The sequence below is a fragment of the Mustela erminea genome, chromosome 21 (assembly GCF_009829155.1).
Source record: "Mustela erminea isolate mMusErm1 chromosome 21, mMusErm1.Pri, whole genome shotgun sequence".
NCBI lineage: Eukaryota > Metazoa > Chordata > Mammalia > Carnivora > Mustelidae > Mustela > Mustela erminea.
The window spans coordinates 34,253,789-34,270,192 of NC_045634.1; the positions used below are offsets into that span (position 1 = coordinate 34,253,789).

Sequence of the window (16,404 nt, forward strand, 5' to 3'; positions counted from 1 at the left end):
AAAGCCACTTTTCTGTCTGAAAACCTCAAAAGATGTTTCAGTTTCTTCATGACAGGGAAGCAAGAACATTAGGTCAAAAGACTTCCAAACAGAAAATCCCTGGTTTTAATAATCTTTCCTCCAAGTTCTCAAGCTAATATTAAGAGCACAAGCTTTGCGTGTTACTACGAGGGTGTGTGACTGAAGAAGGGCTAAAGAACGTCCGTATCCCGAGCAAACGAGAACATAAATTTGTAGTCGTAGGCGACTTAAAAATCAATCAAAGAAGTACAAAATGTATTTGGGGGTATCAAAATGCAACACAACAGTGCAGTGGAGATCTTTGAGGAGGGTGTGCGATGTGGTAGGGTATAACCGGAGAAGGGGGAGAGGGACCCAGGTCACGGGAGATGGCAGACAAAGGCAGGAGGTCTGGTGCAGCCAAAGGGGTCTGGTGCAGCCAGGAGGCAAGATGCACAGAGGAAGCCAGGCTGCGAAGTTCGAGAGATCAGAAAGAGTATGTGCTGAAAGGCGAGGGTATCCGCACTTCATTGCACAGGCACAACCACATGGGAGTAGTGTGAGCTGCAGAGAGACCACAACACTCAGGGTGGGGCTGCCAGAGAGCACTCAGGGGCCGCGTGACAATCCAGAAGATGGAAGATACCGGGTGGGAAGAAGGGATGGAGTCAGGAGGGATTACTGAGGCAGGAAAAAAGAAAACCATCCCTTTTGGGGATGTGTGTGCACAAGAGAGAACAGTTACGGTAACTTGTTTCTAAATTACAATACTAGGGATAAAATGTTTCCAGTGAAACATCTCCCAATTTGTTAATTTCCCACGGAAGTTAGCATGTTCAGAGGACAAAAACTAATTAATTAAAAGGTATCGGGCACAGTGCTTTATTTAAACAGAAAGAATCTCTCAACCAAGACTATATACTTGGTACAGAACCAAGACCAAAATCTTGAGGTTGCAGATAAGTTTTTGTACACTATCTATGTTTTCCTTTCCCCAGCCAATTTCAAGATTACTTTCCTTTCGGTCAAAAAAAAAAAAAAAAAAGATGATAATCTTGGTGAAATGAAAGATAGCAAGGGAAGCATTTTAATGTGTAATCAATCTGCCATAGTTACCTTGCAAACAGACTTATTTTTTCCTGTCAAATTTAATCATCCCAAATGTTGAAGGAGTAATCAAAACCCTCAGGACCTATTTTACATGAATATAGAGACAGATATATCTTTATGTACCTTAGAATAGTTTACTCTGGTTGCTTGAACTTCAATGTGTTGGGAACTTGAAAGGCTATGTTTAGGGTGCACTGTTTTAGCAAATCAAACCACTACTGAGCAACAGCCCAGGCCACTACAATGACAGTGACGGTTCTTAAATGTTCCTTAAATTTGGATAATTCACTTGAACTCTAAGGAAAGAGAAACAGCTTAAGGACTTTCAGTGCTTAGCCCAACAACTTAAGAAGGGGGCAAAATGAATGTCCACCATATCCTTCCAAACTGCAGCGAGGACTTGGAGGGGGCACTTGGCCTCACAAATCCGAATCATGGCATAATCATCTTCTGACATGAAGGCAATGTCAAACATTCCTGCAAAACATGAGTGTGTGAAGCCACCCGTGTGAAATGAGGAAGAAGCCTATCTCCTCCCTAGGGAGGTTCAAGTATCTTGGAACTGTTTGGAGAAGAGCAGCTCAGTGCAGATGGCAAAGACAGACACAGCTGCCCCAGGAGAGAGGGAGCGCGACGCTGCCAACAGGAGCAGAAATCTTCTTTTGCTCACATTCCTCCTTGAACGCAGACTTCCTTGTACTAGAATGGAATTGCACTGGACAGATTTCTATATTGCCGGGTTTCAGTCGCAGGCGATAAAAACAAGTGATACTAAAGAGCAATACATTCCGGGGCAATACACTAGAAAAACGGAAAAGGCAGGAGAAATGTGGCCTATAGACACACCAGTCCTCGTGCAGGTGCCCAAGAGCCGGGGTGCCTGGAGTCCACGGGAAGCGTGAACAGAGGAACAGGAACGTGGCAGCACACAGCCAGCGTTAGCTGTGGCTACTGCAGCCCCTCTTGTTGCAGTTCTTCTGGCGCTGAGTGCCTTCTTCTTTGTGGTCGAAGAGTACTCAACTGTCACAGCACCCATTTCTCTTAAAATCTTAACTTACTGTCACTGCTTCAAAGTGAGAGCACAAATCTTTCTGAGAATCAACACAAAGATGTCTACTTCCAGATTTTTCTGTTTCTGCTCCACTTTTCTCCCCAAGACCTCAATTAGATACTGGGCTAGTAGCTTATAGAGTTTTACTTTATTTAGTTGTATATACTGTATATAGACACGAGCCACGTATGTGCCATGTACGTAAGACCTGTGCCTACCCAGGCATGCCTGTATCTGTAACTTGCTTCAGCCTAAGACTGACTACACCCACACACCCACCACATACGTGTACTTCCTCCTCCTGAAAAGCTGAAAAACAGTGACTTGAAAATATTTTCTATTCTATTGTTCCTAAGATTAGAAAAAGTTAAGGCAATAAAGTTAAAATTTTTTACTTTTAAAAACTGGGTATTTTAAAGTTCTTGAGTCTAATTTTAAATGGAAAGTTGACTTTAAAATGTCAGATTATAAATAAGCTTCTCATGTGTCCCGATGGTTGTAACCGTATTTGACTCAGCAGTTCTCGAATGTGGCAGGGGAGGATTGAAGGACCCATTTTCTTCATCTAGTTATATGATTTAGAGCAACAAAGGACAGAATCATTTCTATGTAGTTCTTAAGTACCAAAATCAGTAAGAGGATTAAGACCTGTATTTATGCTAGTTTATAAATTATTACTTTATGGTATGGATTTAAACCAAACTCCAGCTTGAATATATCTTTAATAAGTCCAAACTTCCCAGAGTAAGGCTTTCTAAATATTATCTTTGCTGGGTGTTGAGAGTAACTAAGGCAACTCTTCTGGATGACTTACACGACTTTAACTTGGACCTCAAAAATTCTATTACTCCCACGGTGATGAGAGGAGTGTGTGTGAAAGTAAGTGTGTGAAAGAGAGACAGAGGGAAAGAAAGGAAAAATAACAAAGTTCTGTCTGAGCTCCTATAACTTGTTTAAATCATAAAAGTTAAATTTTAAAAAGGCGGGGGAGGGTATGAATACTACATTAAGAAAAGACATAGCGAGTTTGCTGGTTAATACAGGTTTAACAAGGGTTTCACTCTTCCGATTTTATGAAGTCTATACCAGAGGTATTTCCTGGACTGCCAAGTAATAGCACATGATTTCATTTTTTACAGTGGTCTACTCCACTTTTGTTGATATGGAAAAGGCAAGGCTTCGACTACAAGAGTTTACAAGACATCAGAGCTGCAGGAGTTGTCAGGATGACGATATCTGATCTGCCCATTGGCCAGGGAAGAACCAGGGAATGACCACTGACCCTCAAGATAACCAGCAAGGAGGGAGATGGGAAGCACGAAGGGGCGGGGTAGAGTCTACAGCAAGTTAGAAATTGAGGCAGTAAATCCAGACTTCTAATACTAGCCCTGAGACGTAGAATACCCAAGACACAGTTTACAAAAATTCTACCAACAAAGAAACCCTTGAACTCTAAGAGACAAACTCCACCCTTCTATTGTATTTTGTCACTTGCATAGGTAGAAGTACAGAATTATTTCATTAAGATTTTAGGAGAAACGATGTTTGGTGACCAACTCTGTGAATGGCTTCTGTGCAGAGAATTACAAGTTTTAAAGACAGGCATTATAAGCAGTTGTATACTCATCTTTCCGTTATTCAATTTAATTTAAAAAATTTTGAGTTATAACTCTGAGAAAAAAAATAAAAAGAAAGTTTTCTGTCCTTGTGAACTCATAGTTTGGGTTAAAGAATAGAATTGTGGCTCCTATCATTGGATCACCATGAAAAACAAAGAAGAAAGGAAATTGCATTTTACATATCCAAAGTTGTGCATACACACAATGACCATAAATGCATAGCTTAGGTAATTCTTCCGATGTTTCTCTGACCACTCAGAAACTCTATTCTATACAGCGGACACTGGGCACTCCTAAAGTTAAGCAACATCCCTCGAGTCAAAGAAAAATAAGAGAGTAGGTGTCCACAGCCCAAAGCCCACATGCTCTTTCCCACACACCTGAATGTCCTACATTTATATTTAGGATATGATTTTACTGCCAAAGATATAGGGATCTATACCTATGGCAGTGAAATAAACTTCTGCACTGTCTTGTGCTGAAGCTAATATTAAAATGGGCTGGCATGCCCACATACCCGGTGAGTGGAGTGATGAAGGTCCTAACGTAGGATTATAGGTTTGCCTGGTATCTGAAATGAGGAAACTGTGAAAAATGCACACATGTTAGGAAAGACCTACTAGGTCTAATGTGTGCTGAACAAGGTAAGAGGGAAGTGGGGCGTGGTCCTGCAGAACGTGGACTTGAGGGGTGATGCTGTAATCCAACAGTGAGCCTTTCCTCATGCTCTACCTTACATAGTCTTCTCCAGTCTCTATTTCAAGAAACCACAAGTCTAGAATGTGGGCGAAATAGTGATGCTTCTTAAAACCAAATTGTCCTTTCCTGCCTAACGAGGCCAGAGCTGCAGCTGGACAGAATGCCTGCTGATGGTACATCCCCTTCTGCCCACCTCTAAATGGGGGTCCCGCCACCTCCTGTGCCAGCCACGGTGTGGGCTTCTGGATGTGGCTATCGCCCACACACGATGTAAACAAGCTGTTGGTTTTAAGTTAACATAAGACCACACTGCATTGTACCACTGGTGATAAAAAAAAAACAACAAACAGCAAGATCAGAGCAAGGCACAGGTATTCCAACACATCTTTTTTAAAGGAAATGAGCAAATATTTAGGAATGAGGTTTCTGACCATTTGACTGATGACTGTCTTTCTGACACATGTTCTTTTCTAGCTTGAGAATTACATCCAGGACAACATGAAGAGAGAAATGGTAGAGATGCAACAGAATGCAGTACAGAACCAGACCGCTGTGATGATAGAAATAGGAACAAACCTCCTCAATCAAACAGCAGCGCAAACCCGGAAGCTAACAGACGTTGAAGCACAAGTAAGTCACAGAGCATAACGCATGTAATGGTCCAGCTAGACTAGCGACTAACGACTAGCAAGAAATCAGGCCGCATGGTTACCTGATTAAATGGTGGAAAAAGGAAGAAAGCTTGAGGGTAGCAGGAAAAAAAATTGGTAAGAAAATAAGAATTTGTGGTACATAAGGATTTAAAATCTGTAAATACATTTTTATCTTTTTTTTCTCTTAAAGACTTATTTACGTATTTTAGAGAGTGGGGCGGCAGGGGGAGGGGCAGAAGGAAAGGGAGAGAGAATCCCAAGCAGACTCCCCACTGAGTGTGAAGCCAGACAGGGGGCTCGATCCCACAACCTTGAGATCATGACCTGAGCTGAAATCAAGAGTCGGACGCTCAACCGACTGAGCCACCCACATGTCCCCATGTTCATCTTTAGTACTGAGGTTAAATCAATTTTCCTACTAATGGCACGTGAATCATTTTGTACGATGCGTGCTGGACAGATGCTCCCCTGCCTCGCCGGGTACCTTTTGGACTCTGGGTTAAGTCCTTACCTTGTTTCGTGCATTTGAGAAATGAAAGTCACAGAAGAATGCAAGACATTTTGTTCTTTAATCTAACTTTTAAGGTAAAGCCAGATCTCAGAGAAGTATGAAAACAGTTTGTGGTATGAGTTCATAGACAAAGCCGCAGCAGCTGTGGCAGAGGGCTTACCCATCCTCCGATGGCTCGCATCCCACCATCAGCCAGCTGATGGGTGAGCCTGAGCAAGGCACTCAGCTCCTGGGGGGCCTTGGTGGGTTTAACTGTAAAGTGAAGGCTAGGTCTTACAACTGGCTGCTAAGTGCTCTTTTAGCTTTCAGATTTTACGAGCTCCTGACTAACAGCAGGAGGAGACAGGAATATGAAAATAACAAAAGAACAACACCAAGACACTAAGCATCAAAACATTGAAACAAAATTCACTGCCTCATGCCAAATGACACACAACGTGTGACTGAGTAAGAACAGTCTGGGGGTGGTGGGGGCACCTGGGTGACTCAGTGGGTTGAGCACGTGACTTTGCCTCAGGTCATGATCTCTGGGTCCTGGGACCAAGCCCTGCCTTGGGATGGGGGTGGGGGTGTCCCCACTCAGCAGGGATCTGCTTTTCCTTCTCCCTCTGGTCTTCCCTCCACTCATGCTATGTCTCTCTCTCAAATAAATAAGTAAAATCTTAAAAAAAGAAATAAAGAAGGAATAGTCTAGGTGTGAGAAAAAAAAGGACTGTTGGCGGAATCTATCAAGAGGCTCTCAGTTCAAGTCCCTTCATTGGTGAACCTGCTTTCTGGTTCCTAACCCTGGATTCTTTATAGGCTTATGAAGTTAGTACCTTCCTGCTCTGAGTTGTAAGCAATGTTTAAAAAAAAAAAAAAAAAAAAAGAGGGAGAGAGAAAGAGAGAGAGAGAATATTTAATAGTAAATAATTTCTATGATGTATTATTCCTATATGCGACTTCAGCCAAAAGAAATGCCAAGGGGATATGAGGAAAGAGAAATGATAGGCCTCCCAACTGGAATAAGGTCAGGTCTAGAACGGTACAGTTGTCCTTTCTTTGTCCCCCTACGAACTGTTGGATAAAGCAGGGAAAACAGTAGGAAAGTGGCTGGAGAAGAAAAGATTTTTATCTGAGGACAGAATAAGAAGTTACTTCTTTACCAAATCTTTCCACAATATTAGAACAATGTAGGGAAAATGTAACTACACTATACAATGGATCACAAGATATGAAAACCGTAATCCCAAGAGGTGATAAAAGCTAAAAATGAAAAGATAAAAATTTTAAAGTAAATGTATCAATATATCCATAGTCAATTATTAAAATAAGTTAATAATGCTTAAATCATACCCCCACCTTTTGATAGCAAAACTAGTGGGAAATCAACCTCATCCAAAAAAATGTCTGAGGAGTATAACATTCCTTATATTTTCAGACAATGGTAATCAAGGGTAAGACATGAAGCAATGCTATAACCTTTACGACATCCTGTGTAAGGCAGACTTTCTAGCTTTCATTGAGCTTTGGTTGGGTCACATGATTTTTTAAAAATCTATTGTAAAACTAAATATCGTATGATCTGTGATACCAGGAAAATTGGAGGGTGACTGGAAAGAAAGCAGCCTATTATGTCCATCTAAACACATTAAAATGGCTGAACCGAAGCAAGGACATCAAGGGACTGAATTATGCACCAAATATATTGTAGGCCCTACTTAGCAATTACTGTGCAAAATGGGTTTAAATCCAAACATAAAATTTTCTCATTAGAAGATTCCTGTAGCCTGTCAGAGTGAGAAGCTATTCCACTGGACAATGAGGGATGGGTCAAGGCCCAAGATCTTAAAGACCACAGACAAGCACCTGACGTGGATAATTTAGACAGTCACCCACTGCCGGAGGCCTTGGGGAAGGCATAAAAAAACAGCACCACTGATCCCAGGTCAGTCAGGACCTATATGCCGTCCTCCCCAGCTCTGGCCCATTGTGCTCTTTTTACAGCTCTTAGGAGTTGAATAAAGGACCCCAATTTCCAGTTCCTTTTACAACGACCAACAGAGTATTTGGGCCCAAAGAAGATATAAGCCAAATCTATCATCCAGGTATTAACATTAAAACCCAACCTTTCTGCAGGCCAATGCCTTCACTCATTCATAAGACTGTTCATGGTATGAACTCATCCTGCTTTGACTAAGGACAGGACTATCCCTACAGCTGCCCAGTGGGACCTGGCCAAGCCTTTTATGAATGACACAGACCCAGAGCAAACAATGGTTCTTTCAAGGACCCTTATTCCTGGGCAACAATTCTGCCTCACACTTACATGTGATGTCACATCCTGAATAACCATGACCCAGAGGATGTGAGTAACAGACTCTTCCTGCTAGAAGGCAGCCAAACGCCAAAGAATTCCACCTCGGATCTGTTAGAACACAATGGGAACAGCGATATTGCATATGGCGTATGCAGAGAGGCCCACGGAGCAAAACCAAGCTCCCACTTCACAGCGATGTATTATTGTTTCCTAATTGGTTAATATGATTTTTATAATAGAGAGAGAGAGAGAGATGGAGAACAAAAAAATAAAAGGCTGAACAAGTGAATACAAACTAGGAAATGCCGGGCTAAAAATGAGCTATGGTTTTATAGAATGGAAGCATGTGACTTCTAATCACGTTGCCCCCTGATAAATAAGAGAACAGCATTTGGTTTTAAGTGGAAGCAAAACCTTTTTCATTTAACAACAACTTCTGATGTATTAAATATGACCATTTTATACTCCCACTTGTATCACTGTGTGAAAAGAAGTGCTAAAATATGGCAGAACAAGAGTAACAGCATTATATTGTTTGACACAAATACCACTGTCCGGAACTATTAAAACACTTTCTAAAAAAAGACACGGTGAAAAAAAAAAACATATTCTGATGCAATCCAGGACTTCAAGCCTTTTCTGAAAATGGAGAATATGCCACAATTAGCTACTTGGGGTAAATTTAAAAAAAAAAATGTTTTAGTTATGTTTTCCTATAATTTAGCTGGCTTAATTAAAAGGAAGTTATATGTAACTTTAAACATGACAAAGAGGAATTTTATTTTGTTACATTTAGGTATTAAATCAGACAACAAGACTTGAACTTCAGCTTCTGGAACATTCCCTTTCCACCAACAAATTGGAAAAACAGATTTTGGATCAGACCAGTGAAATAAACAAATTGCAAGATAAGAACAGGTAATAAAAACACAAAAAATTACAATTCAGAATTGTACACTTTCTAGATCTAAAAGCCTATTTCATATGACTATTAATTATAAGCATGGCTTCCAAAATCATGACAAAATGACAGATTTCTTAATGTGGAGTGTCAGGATCCGACACTTCGTAAGGGAAAGGAAGGGAGAGGGTCTGGGAGGAAATATGGAGGTTACCATGCCTTCTAATCCAGTCTTCAATGTTTTCATTCTCCAGCCCCTTAAAGATTCTCTTCCAATGATTCCCCAAACTCTGCCTCAATACTGCACAATTTAATCTGTGACAAAATACTGCCAGTGTCGCACAATTTAATCTGTGACAAAATACTGCCAGTGTCATGGAGTAAAAGTAACACTGGCCTAGGCATTTTAATAGTTCCTTTGCCTCTGGGAACTTCATTGTTGCCAATGCAGAATGAGCACAGCTGGAAAATTACACTTAAACTATAAACAGTGCACATTTCATGATACAATTGTTACTCCTAAAACATATGATAAAGTAAAAACAGAAGTTAATAATAAATATAATATTGATATTTAAACAAGATCTAGAAAAATCCCAAGAAAACCATACAAAAACAAACTTGGGATGATCAGTGGGGATGGTTTTCAAAGGTTTATTGCAGTCAGGGGCTTAGAAGGAGAATTGTGTTTATTAACCTGTTTCTAACCAAGACATGTCTACATGACAGGGAGAATGGCCAGACAACAAGGTACTCTCTTTCACAGCTACTTAATTTCAATTTCATAATTCCTCACTCTTAACCAAAAATGATGATGAACTTGATGTCTTATAACCATTCTTTCCTGTTAATCAGGAACTCAGCTGAAATCATTCCTTCTGTTCTTTGGGTAACAAGTTTAACTCATTACTGATTTAGGGTCTTGAAGAGCAAATGGAATTTTAATATTTCTGCAAATAGTTTGTTTAATTCAAATATTTTTCTTCACTGTTTCCACTTTTTTCCTTCGGCAAAGTAGTAAAAATTTGAGACCAACAATTGAGATATAACAATCTCTCCAATTCCATTTTCTTAAAATGGTCTTATTTAATAATGTTCTCTTATTTAACGATGTTGCAGTAATGGGACGCTACGGGAGCTGAATGATTACTCTAGTTGCCTGCCAGGACAATACTGTCCGGGCTACGTCCCGTTTGTTGAATGCAGCCTGGTCTTGAACACTGTCCCCTCCTTAAGTTTCTACTTCTGTATGCTGAAACACTAATATCATCAGTTAAGTATGTCAGTTATGTCACCCGAGTATTGCCTTTGTAAATATTTGCCAAATCATATTGCCTTTTGCCTAGAGAAATGCAAATCTGATCCCCGAGTTCGGACACACTGTTTAATGTTTCCGCTTACTACAAGTAAACTGTTACCCGCAGCTGGGATTGCTTTGAAAGACAATCAACAACTTTCCTTACATCTTTTGATCATCCATGATCTGGTAAAATTTCTTTGTATGTTAGAGCTTTACGATGTATAAAACAGTAATTCCCACCAGCCCGTAGCTTGCTGGGTTTTCTGATTATTCTTGCATACGGGATCCTTTACATTCTTTTTCACTTAAATCTTTCACATTTTCCGCCGGTTTAATCAACACTGACCAATAACGCACTTTTCCAATACTTTGAGCCTACTTTTATTATGATGCTAAATTTAAACAACACATTTCCTCTATAAAAGCACCTTGTCAAACATACCTAATAAACTATTGTTTTAGTTTGCAATCCTCAGCTTGGATGGCAAACACCTCACTCAGAGTGGAGTTGTACATGGACCATTTCGGAATGGCCCGCCAAAGCACAGACCCTGAGAGGGAGAGCTTGCTATCAGCAGACTCTCCATAGAAACCATTCGTGCAGCTCTTAGCAGCTGCAGAAATCGTCATCTCTTGTATCACAAATATGAAATGAAGGGACAATAATATGGTCTCTATTAATCGGGGTAAGTCAATAAAAATAAGAAAACCACACAGATGATTTTCCATCTTTCCGTGACTTTGGCATGCTGTGTTTTGAGGTGTCTTCTATTTTGACTAGCCTAGAATCTCCTTTGCAAGAACATCATTGTAAATATCTGTGGATGTTTTGCACATGTTACAAACCATACCTTTCGATTACTTTCAGCATTTCCCCCAAATACTGTCCAACTGTTTTCATTACTGAATAGTTTCAAATGAAGTCAAAGTACTCATTAGGGTCAGTGTTTCTCTGAAAATTGCTACTATCCAATTGTTAGGTTCACCAGCCAAAGGTGAAAGTTACAATGTGGCTTTCATCTTATCATTCTTTTTTTTTCTTCTAAAAATAAATGATTCAACTTATTTTTTCAAACTTTTTGAATTTTCCAAATTTTCAAATTTCTAAATTATACCAGTTCCATGAAACTGTGATTACTGTTGCCGTGATTACTGTTACTGAACAGGGCTGCCACTGATACTGTCCCTTTCTGAGAAGCCTTGGTATTTCTGCCCACACAGGATACCTTTCCCACATTTCTCATCTATGAGAGCTATGTTAATGGAAAGATAAGCTAAGCTTAAGCTCGACTTCTATGCTGAGGATCGAATTGATTCTCCTTGATCAGAAAATCAAATACTGTGCTAAAGTGTGAGCTGTCAAAGAACGCGCGCATGCCCCATGCTGCTCCCCTCCTTTCTCCCGCCCCCCATCACCCTCCGCCATGGCCTTTGTACCAAGTCCTTGCTATGAATTTACACTCTATTTTCATCTACTTTATCCTAGTTAACGTTATCCTATTTAGCTTTCTCTCATTTAAAAAAATGTTGATTGTCACTCATTGCATGGATTTCCCAAGCCAGTAATGGGTCCCAATCTGCATTTTGCAAAATACGATCTGGGACTCCTTGCCGCTTTACTGTGCTTCTGTAACTCATCACACATTTCCGGTCTCAGAGCCCATGTGATTTGGGGTGATCTGATGCTGGCCTAAACTCTTTAATCCATGCTTGTATTTAACCTTAATATTAACTATTTTAGATCAAGATGCAACTGCCCTCTGGAGCTATAGTGGTATAGGTTTTGGAGAAAGAAATTATTATTTTTTTTAATAAATATCCACCCTGGAGTGTTCATACTTTGGACCATGGGATTGTCCCATCTTTCCTTTATGCCTCCTCATGGAATATTAAAGACAACAAAAGACAGCTGTTTAAGAAATCTCAGCAATGTCATTTTGAAGGCAACATAGATTAGTCACTTAAAAATGCCCCATTTATGTTATGTTAATTGTCTAGGTCAAGTGTCACAGGAGTACTTCCAAAACATACTGCCTGAATGCTGATGGTACCAGAAGGGATTTTAGGGCAAAAAGGGAGAAGCTTTATGCATTATTTTCAGGTTAACTTCTGCTTACAGCAAGTCATTTTTGTTTTTGTTTTTGTTTTTTTTTTTTAAAGATTTTTTTAGTCATTTTGGTTTTTAAATAAAAAGTATATACAATTAAAAAATAAGCTAATATCAAGAAAAATAATAAGAAACAATAGTTAAAATAAATATAACACGTACGAAAGTGGAGTGCAAATAAGTATTACAGTAAGTGATTATTTTTTGACTTGGTATACAGACTAAATACTTGCTGTCGTAGACTGATCTTCAATGATCTAGACTGGTATAAATTTAAGAGCTCCAATCGAGTTTCTAATCGTGATTACTAAAACAGATTGTTAATGTAATAGGTAAGACCTACCATGGGTAGCCAGTTTCTTGGCTGACTAATGTTGCTTGCAGGGTTAAAAACTCAGAAAATGTGACTTTCTCCCAAAGGCATAGTAGGCTTACTGATTATTTGAACTAGAAGGGACTTCAGAGATCATCATCTAGTCTACTGCATCTGTTTTCGGTATTTATTTCTACAGATGGAGAGTCACTTAGGTAGACATGCACCTAGACGCAGAGTAGGGACGACCACGTAACACAGGAGTCATGCACAGATGTGAAGCTCTCAGCCTGCGCTTTCCATTCTGCCCACATGTGCTCCCAAAATCAAGGCTGCCTTCTCAGTGAATAATTCCATAGACCCCCTACAGCAAAACCATGGTCTTCAAATGCATGCCAATGATAACTTCTAATTACGGACCTCAGTTTTTTACCAGGGTATTTTATCCTCATATCTATGTCACACTTATTTATGCAATGTTCTTGGCAAGTTTGAGAGCTTCTTCAGGGCTGCAGCAACACTTTCACTCTGGGAAGACAGAGTGTCTTGGGGAAGCAGAAATTCAATAAACATAAAAGATGATATAAGAATTATGAAACTGACTTGATGTCCATAAAGCAATCACTAAAATAACCATTATTTCCCTTTATAAGTTTCTTAGAAAAGAAAGTACTAGACATGGAAGACAAGCATATAGTTCAACTACGATCAATAAAAGAAGAGAAAGATCAGCTCCAGGTATTAGTATCCAAGCAAAATTCCATCATTGAAGAACTAGAAAAACAACTGGTGACCGCCACAGTGAATAATTCAGTTCTCCAGAAGCAGCAACACGATCTGATGGAGACAGTTCATAATTTATTGACTATGATATCAACGTCAAACTGTAAGTCAAGTTTATATATCATTTTTCCTTCAGTTTTAATTGCCATTATTTTGTGAGTGATGTTTCAAAATTCCAAAAAATTCTCATCTTTCAGAAAAGGACTATTTCTCTTACAGTTTCCTATGAAAGCTTTACAGAGGCTCATCAGAGAATCAATTAAAAAAGGAGGAAGTAATGTCTCTCCAGGTTATTTACCTAAAGAATACAAAATCACTAATCCAAAAAGATATGTGTACCCCTAGGTTTATTGCAGCATTATTTACATAGCCAAATTATGAAAGCTGCCCAAGTGTCCAGAGGTAGATGAATAAAGAAGTGAATTCCATATGTATTACGGAATATTATTCAGCCATAAAGAGAGGAAAATCTTGCCTTTCATGACAACATGGATGGAGCTACAGAGTGTTGTGCTAAGTGAAATAAGCCAAAGGCAAATAAGCCAATAAGACAGACAAATACCATATGATTTCAGTCAGATGTGGGGATTTAAGAAACAAAACAAAGAAAAAAGCAGAGAGGGGGAAAAATCAGATTCTTAACTAGAGAGAACAAACAGATGGTCACCAGAGGGGACGTGGGGAAGGGGACGGGGAAAAGAGGAGATGGCGAGTGAGAATACACTTGATGTGCTGAGCACCGAGTGATGTACAGAGCTGTTGAATCACTGTACTGTACACCCAAAACTATTATAACACTGTATGTTAACTGTACTGAAATTTAAATTTTGTTAAATGCTGCTCAGGGAGATAAAGCAGAAAGAAGGAAGAAGGGGAGGACTGAAGGAATATGTATTTACACTAATTAGTTATTGTGAGGCAAAACACCCCACACGTGCTTCCTGGGCTCAAAGAGCCTACTTGCTGTTAGTTCCATCGCTATCTAGATGGATGAGGCTGGGTTGCCAATGATGAGGTTGCCAATCCACCGTGGACTTGATTTTTTTAAGTGGGAAAAACAAATCTAAACCAAAAGCCTGTTGTGAAGACTGACTTAATACTCACGGTGACTGGCATAAAACTGGCACTCAGGAAATGCCAGCCCCCTTCCCTCAGCCCACCCTTAGATACATTTCACCTACTTTATTATTGTTTTACTTTCACTTTTTTGAAGGAGGGGATTTTGGAGGGAAAAACAGAAGCATCTTCAGTCACTAATTGAAAATGGGATCCACCATTTGTGTGGCGTTATCATTTTAAGGGTTTTTTTTTTTCTTAAACAAATTCGGTCTAGTTCTTATTACAGTTTATTTCCCAAAGTCCTCTAAACTTGGATTCTTTTGACACAGATACACTTTACATATGAATCATGTGAAGATAGTCTTAACTTCTTAAGAAATATGTCCCCACATCGTTCCTCAAGTCATGCGGTTATCCCAGTACTTTTTCACATTCACAGAAAAGGGAAAGACAATCATCTGAAATCTGGTGGGAGCAAGATAATGTGAGGTGTTGGCTCTGATGAGCCAAAGTAGAGAAAATCACCAAGCTCCCATCCTGGCAGAAAAGAGGGACAGAGGAGAGAGGGTAGTAGACGCGGCTTTCCTTTCCCCGTGCGCTTCCAGCTGATGTGAAGGTAAAACCCCTGCCGCCCTGTGATGCCTGCCCGCATGTCTAACCCATGCGCCTGTGCTCCGGGGGGTTCCTCGAATGGACAGATATATCTGCAGGAATGCACACGCACACACATACACACACACACACACACACACACACACACACACACTTTTTTTAATGGCAAAAAGGATTGGGAAATCTAAATGTTGAGAGCAGAGTAAAAATCTGAAAGAATTTCATAATCCTAGAAATTTTTAGACTTAGAGTAAGAATTTCAAAGACTTGGATAAATAATGGTAGCCCCCTCTTGAATACAAAGTATAATGGGACAGTTGCTTAAAATCCAAAGAATACTCTTACTATTGTTATCCGATAATCTAAAGAAATGTATCGAGACTTATCCTCAGGCATTTACCTTTTTTTAAAAAAGGAGAAAAAAAAAAAAAAAGGAGAAAACATACATCCGCAGCCTGGCTAGGATAATGGCTAATGGGACATGCTATATAGCCACTGTAGAGGGGACACTATTTTTAGGTACCTTCTTATTTTATTCTTTTGCAATAATTTTAAGTGATTCTAATCAAGATGGAAGATTTTTTTTTAAGGTAATTGTTTACTATAGTTAATTGCAAAGTATTTGCATTTCAGGTTGATGACAAAAAGAAGGAAGTATGGATTATTGGTGATATTCTTTGAGAATTAACGCAGAACAGGCAGAAGGAGTGATTTTTTGGGAAAGGATAAAAACTGGTGTGTCTTTTCTACTCATTATAAAAATTCAAATGTAATAAAACTTGAGTGCATCTCGAAATAATAAACTTTTATCTGTTTATGAACTCCCATTAAATGCTTTCCTCTTTTTTTTTAAAAGCAGCCAAGAACTCCTTCGATGTTAAGGAAGAGCAAGTCATTTTCAGAGACTGTGCAGAAGTGTTCAAGTCAGGACTGACAGCCAACGGCATCTACACACTCACATTCCCTAATTCCACAGAGGAGGTCAAGGTGCGGTGTTTGTCTTCTTGTTTCAAGTACCTGGCTATAAACAGGTTATTTTAGAATAGAAGCAGGGGACCCACATAATGCAGCTCGCACACCCAGACCCTTCCCAACATCATGCAAAGCAGAGCACCAAACATTCACTGAGCATCTGCCTCACACGAAACACCTGCCAAGGGCTCCATGTGCAGTCACTGCACACACGGCGATGTAGAAATCTGTCATCATGAGAAGATACATCTATCTCATATTCTCCTTGCGTTTGACTCAATCATCGTTCTGTCAGTTGTTTCCCTTCTGGTGTCAGGCTCATTTCATTGCTTTTCAAGAAAATAACCAAATAGTTTGTCCTATTGTGCTTTCAAGTAGCATCAGTAGTCCATCAAAAAGAAGTCTCATTTAGCTC

At 39.6% G+C, this 16,404-nt stretch overlaps 2 protein-coding genes across 5 annotated transcripts in view; one reads left to right on the forward strand and one right to left on the reverse strand.

The window, feature by feature from the left end:
* Positions 1 to 16,404, reverse strand: part of MCPH1 (microcephalin 1) — a 240,832-nt gene that overhangs the window by 97,761 nt on the left and 126,667 nt on the right. The gene's annotated exons all lie outside the window — the stretch shown is intronic.
* ANGPT2 (angiopoietin 2) overlaps positions 1 to 16,404 on the forward strand; it is a 53,494-nt gene that overhangs the window by 23,419 nt on the left and 13,671 nt on the right. Inside the window, exons 2-5 of one of the 2 annotated variants that reach the window (XM_032328837.1) lie at positions 4,954 to 5,109; positions 8,739 to 8,860; positions 13,217 to 13,449; positions 15,877 to 16,004. In XM_032328837.1, coding sequence (XP_032184728.1) covers positions 4,954 to 5,109; positions 8,739 to 8,860; positions 13,217 to 13,449; positions 15,877 to 16,004 — 639 coding nt within the window. Of the gene's footprint in view, positions 1 to 4,953; positions 5,110 to 8,738; positions 8,861 to 13,216; positions 13,450 to 15,873; positions 16,005 to 16,404 lie in introns of both variants that reach the window. The other variant, XM_032328835.1, reaches the window with a different exon arrangement.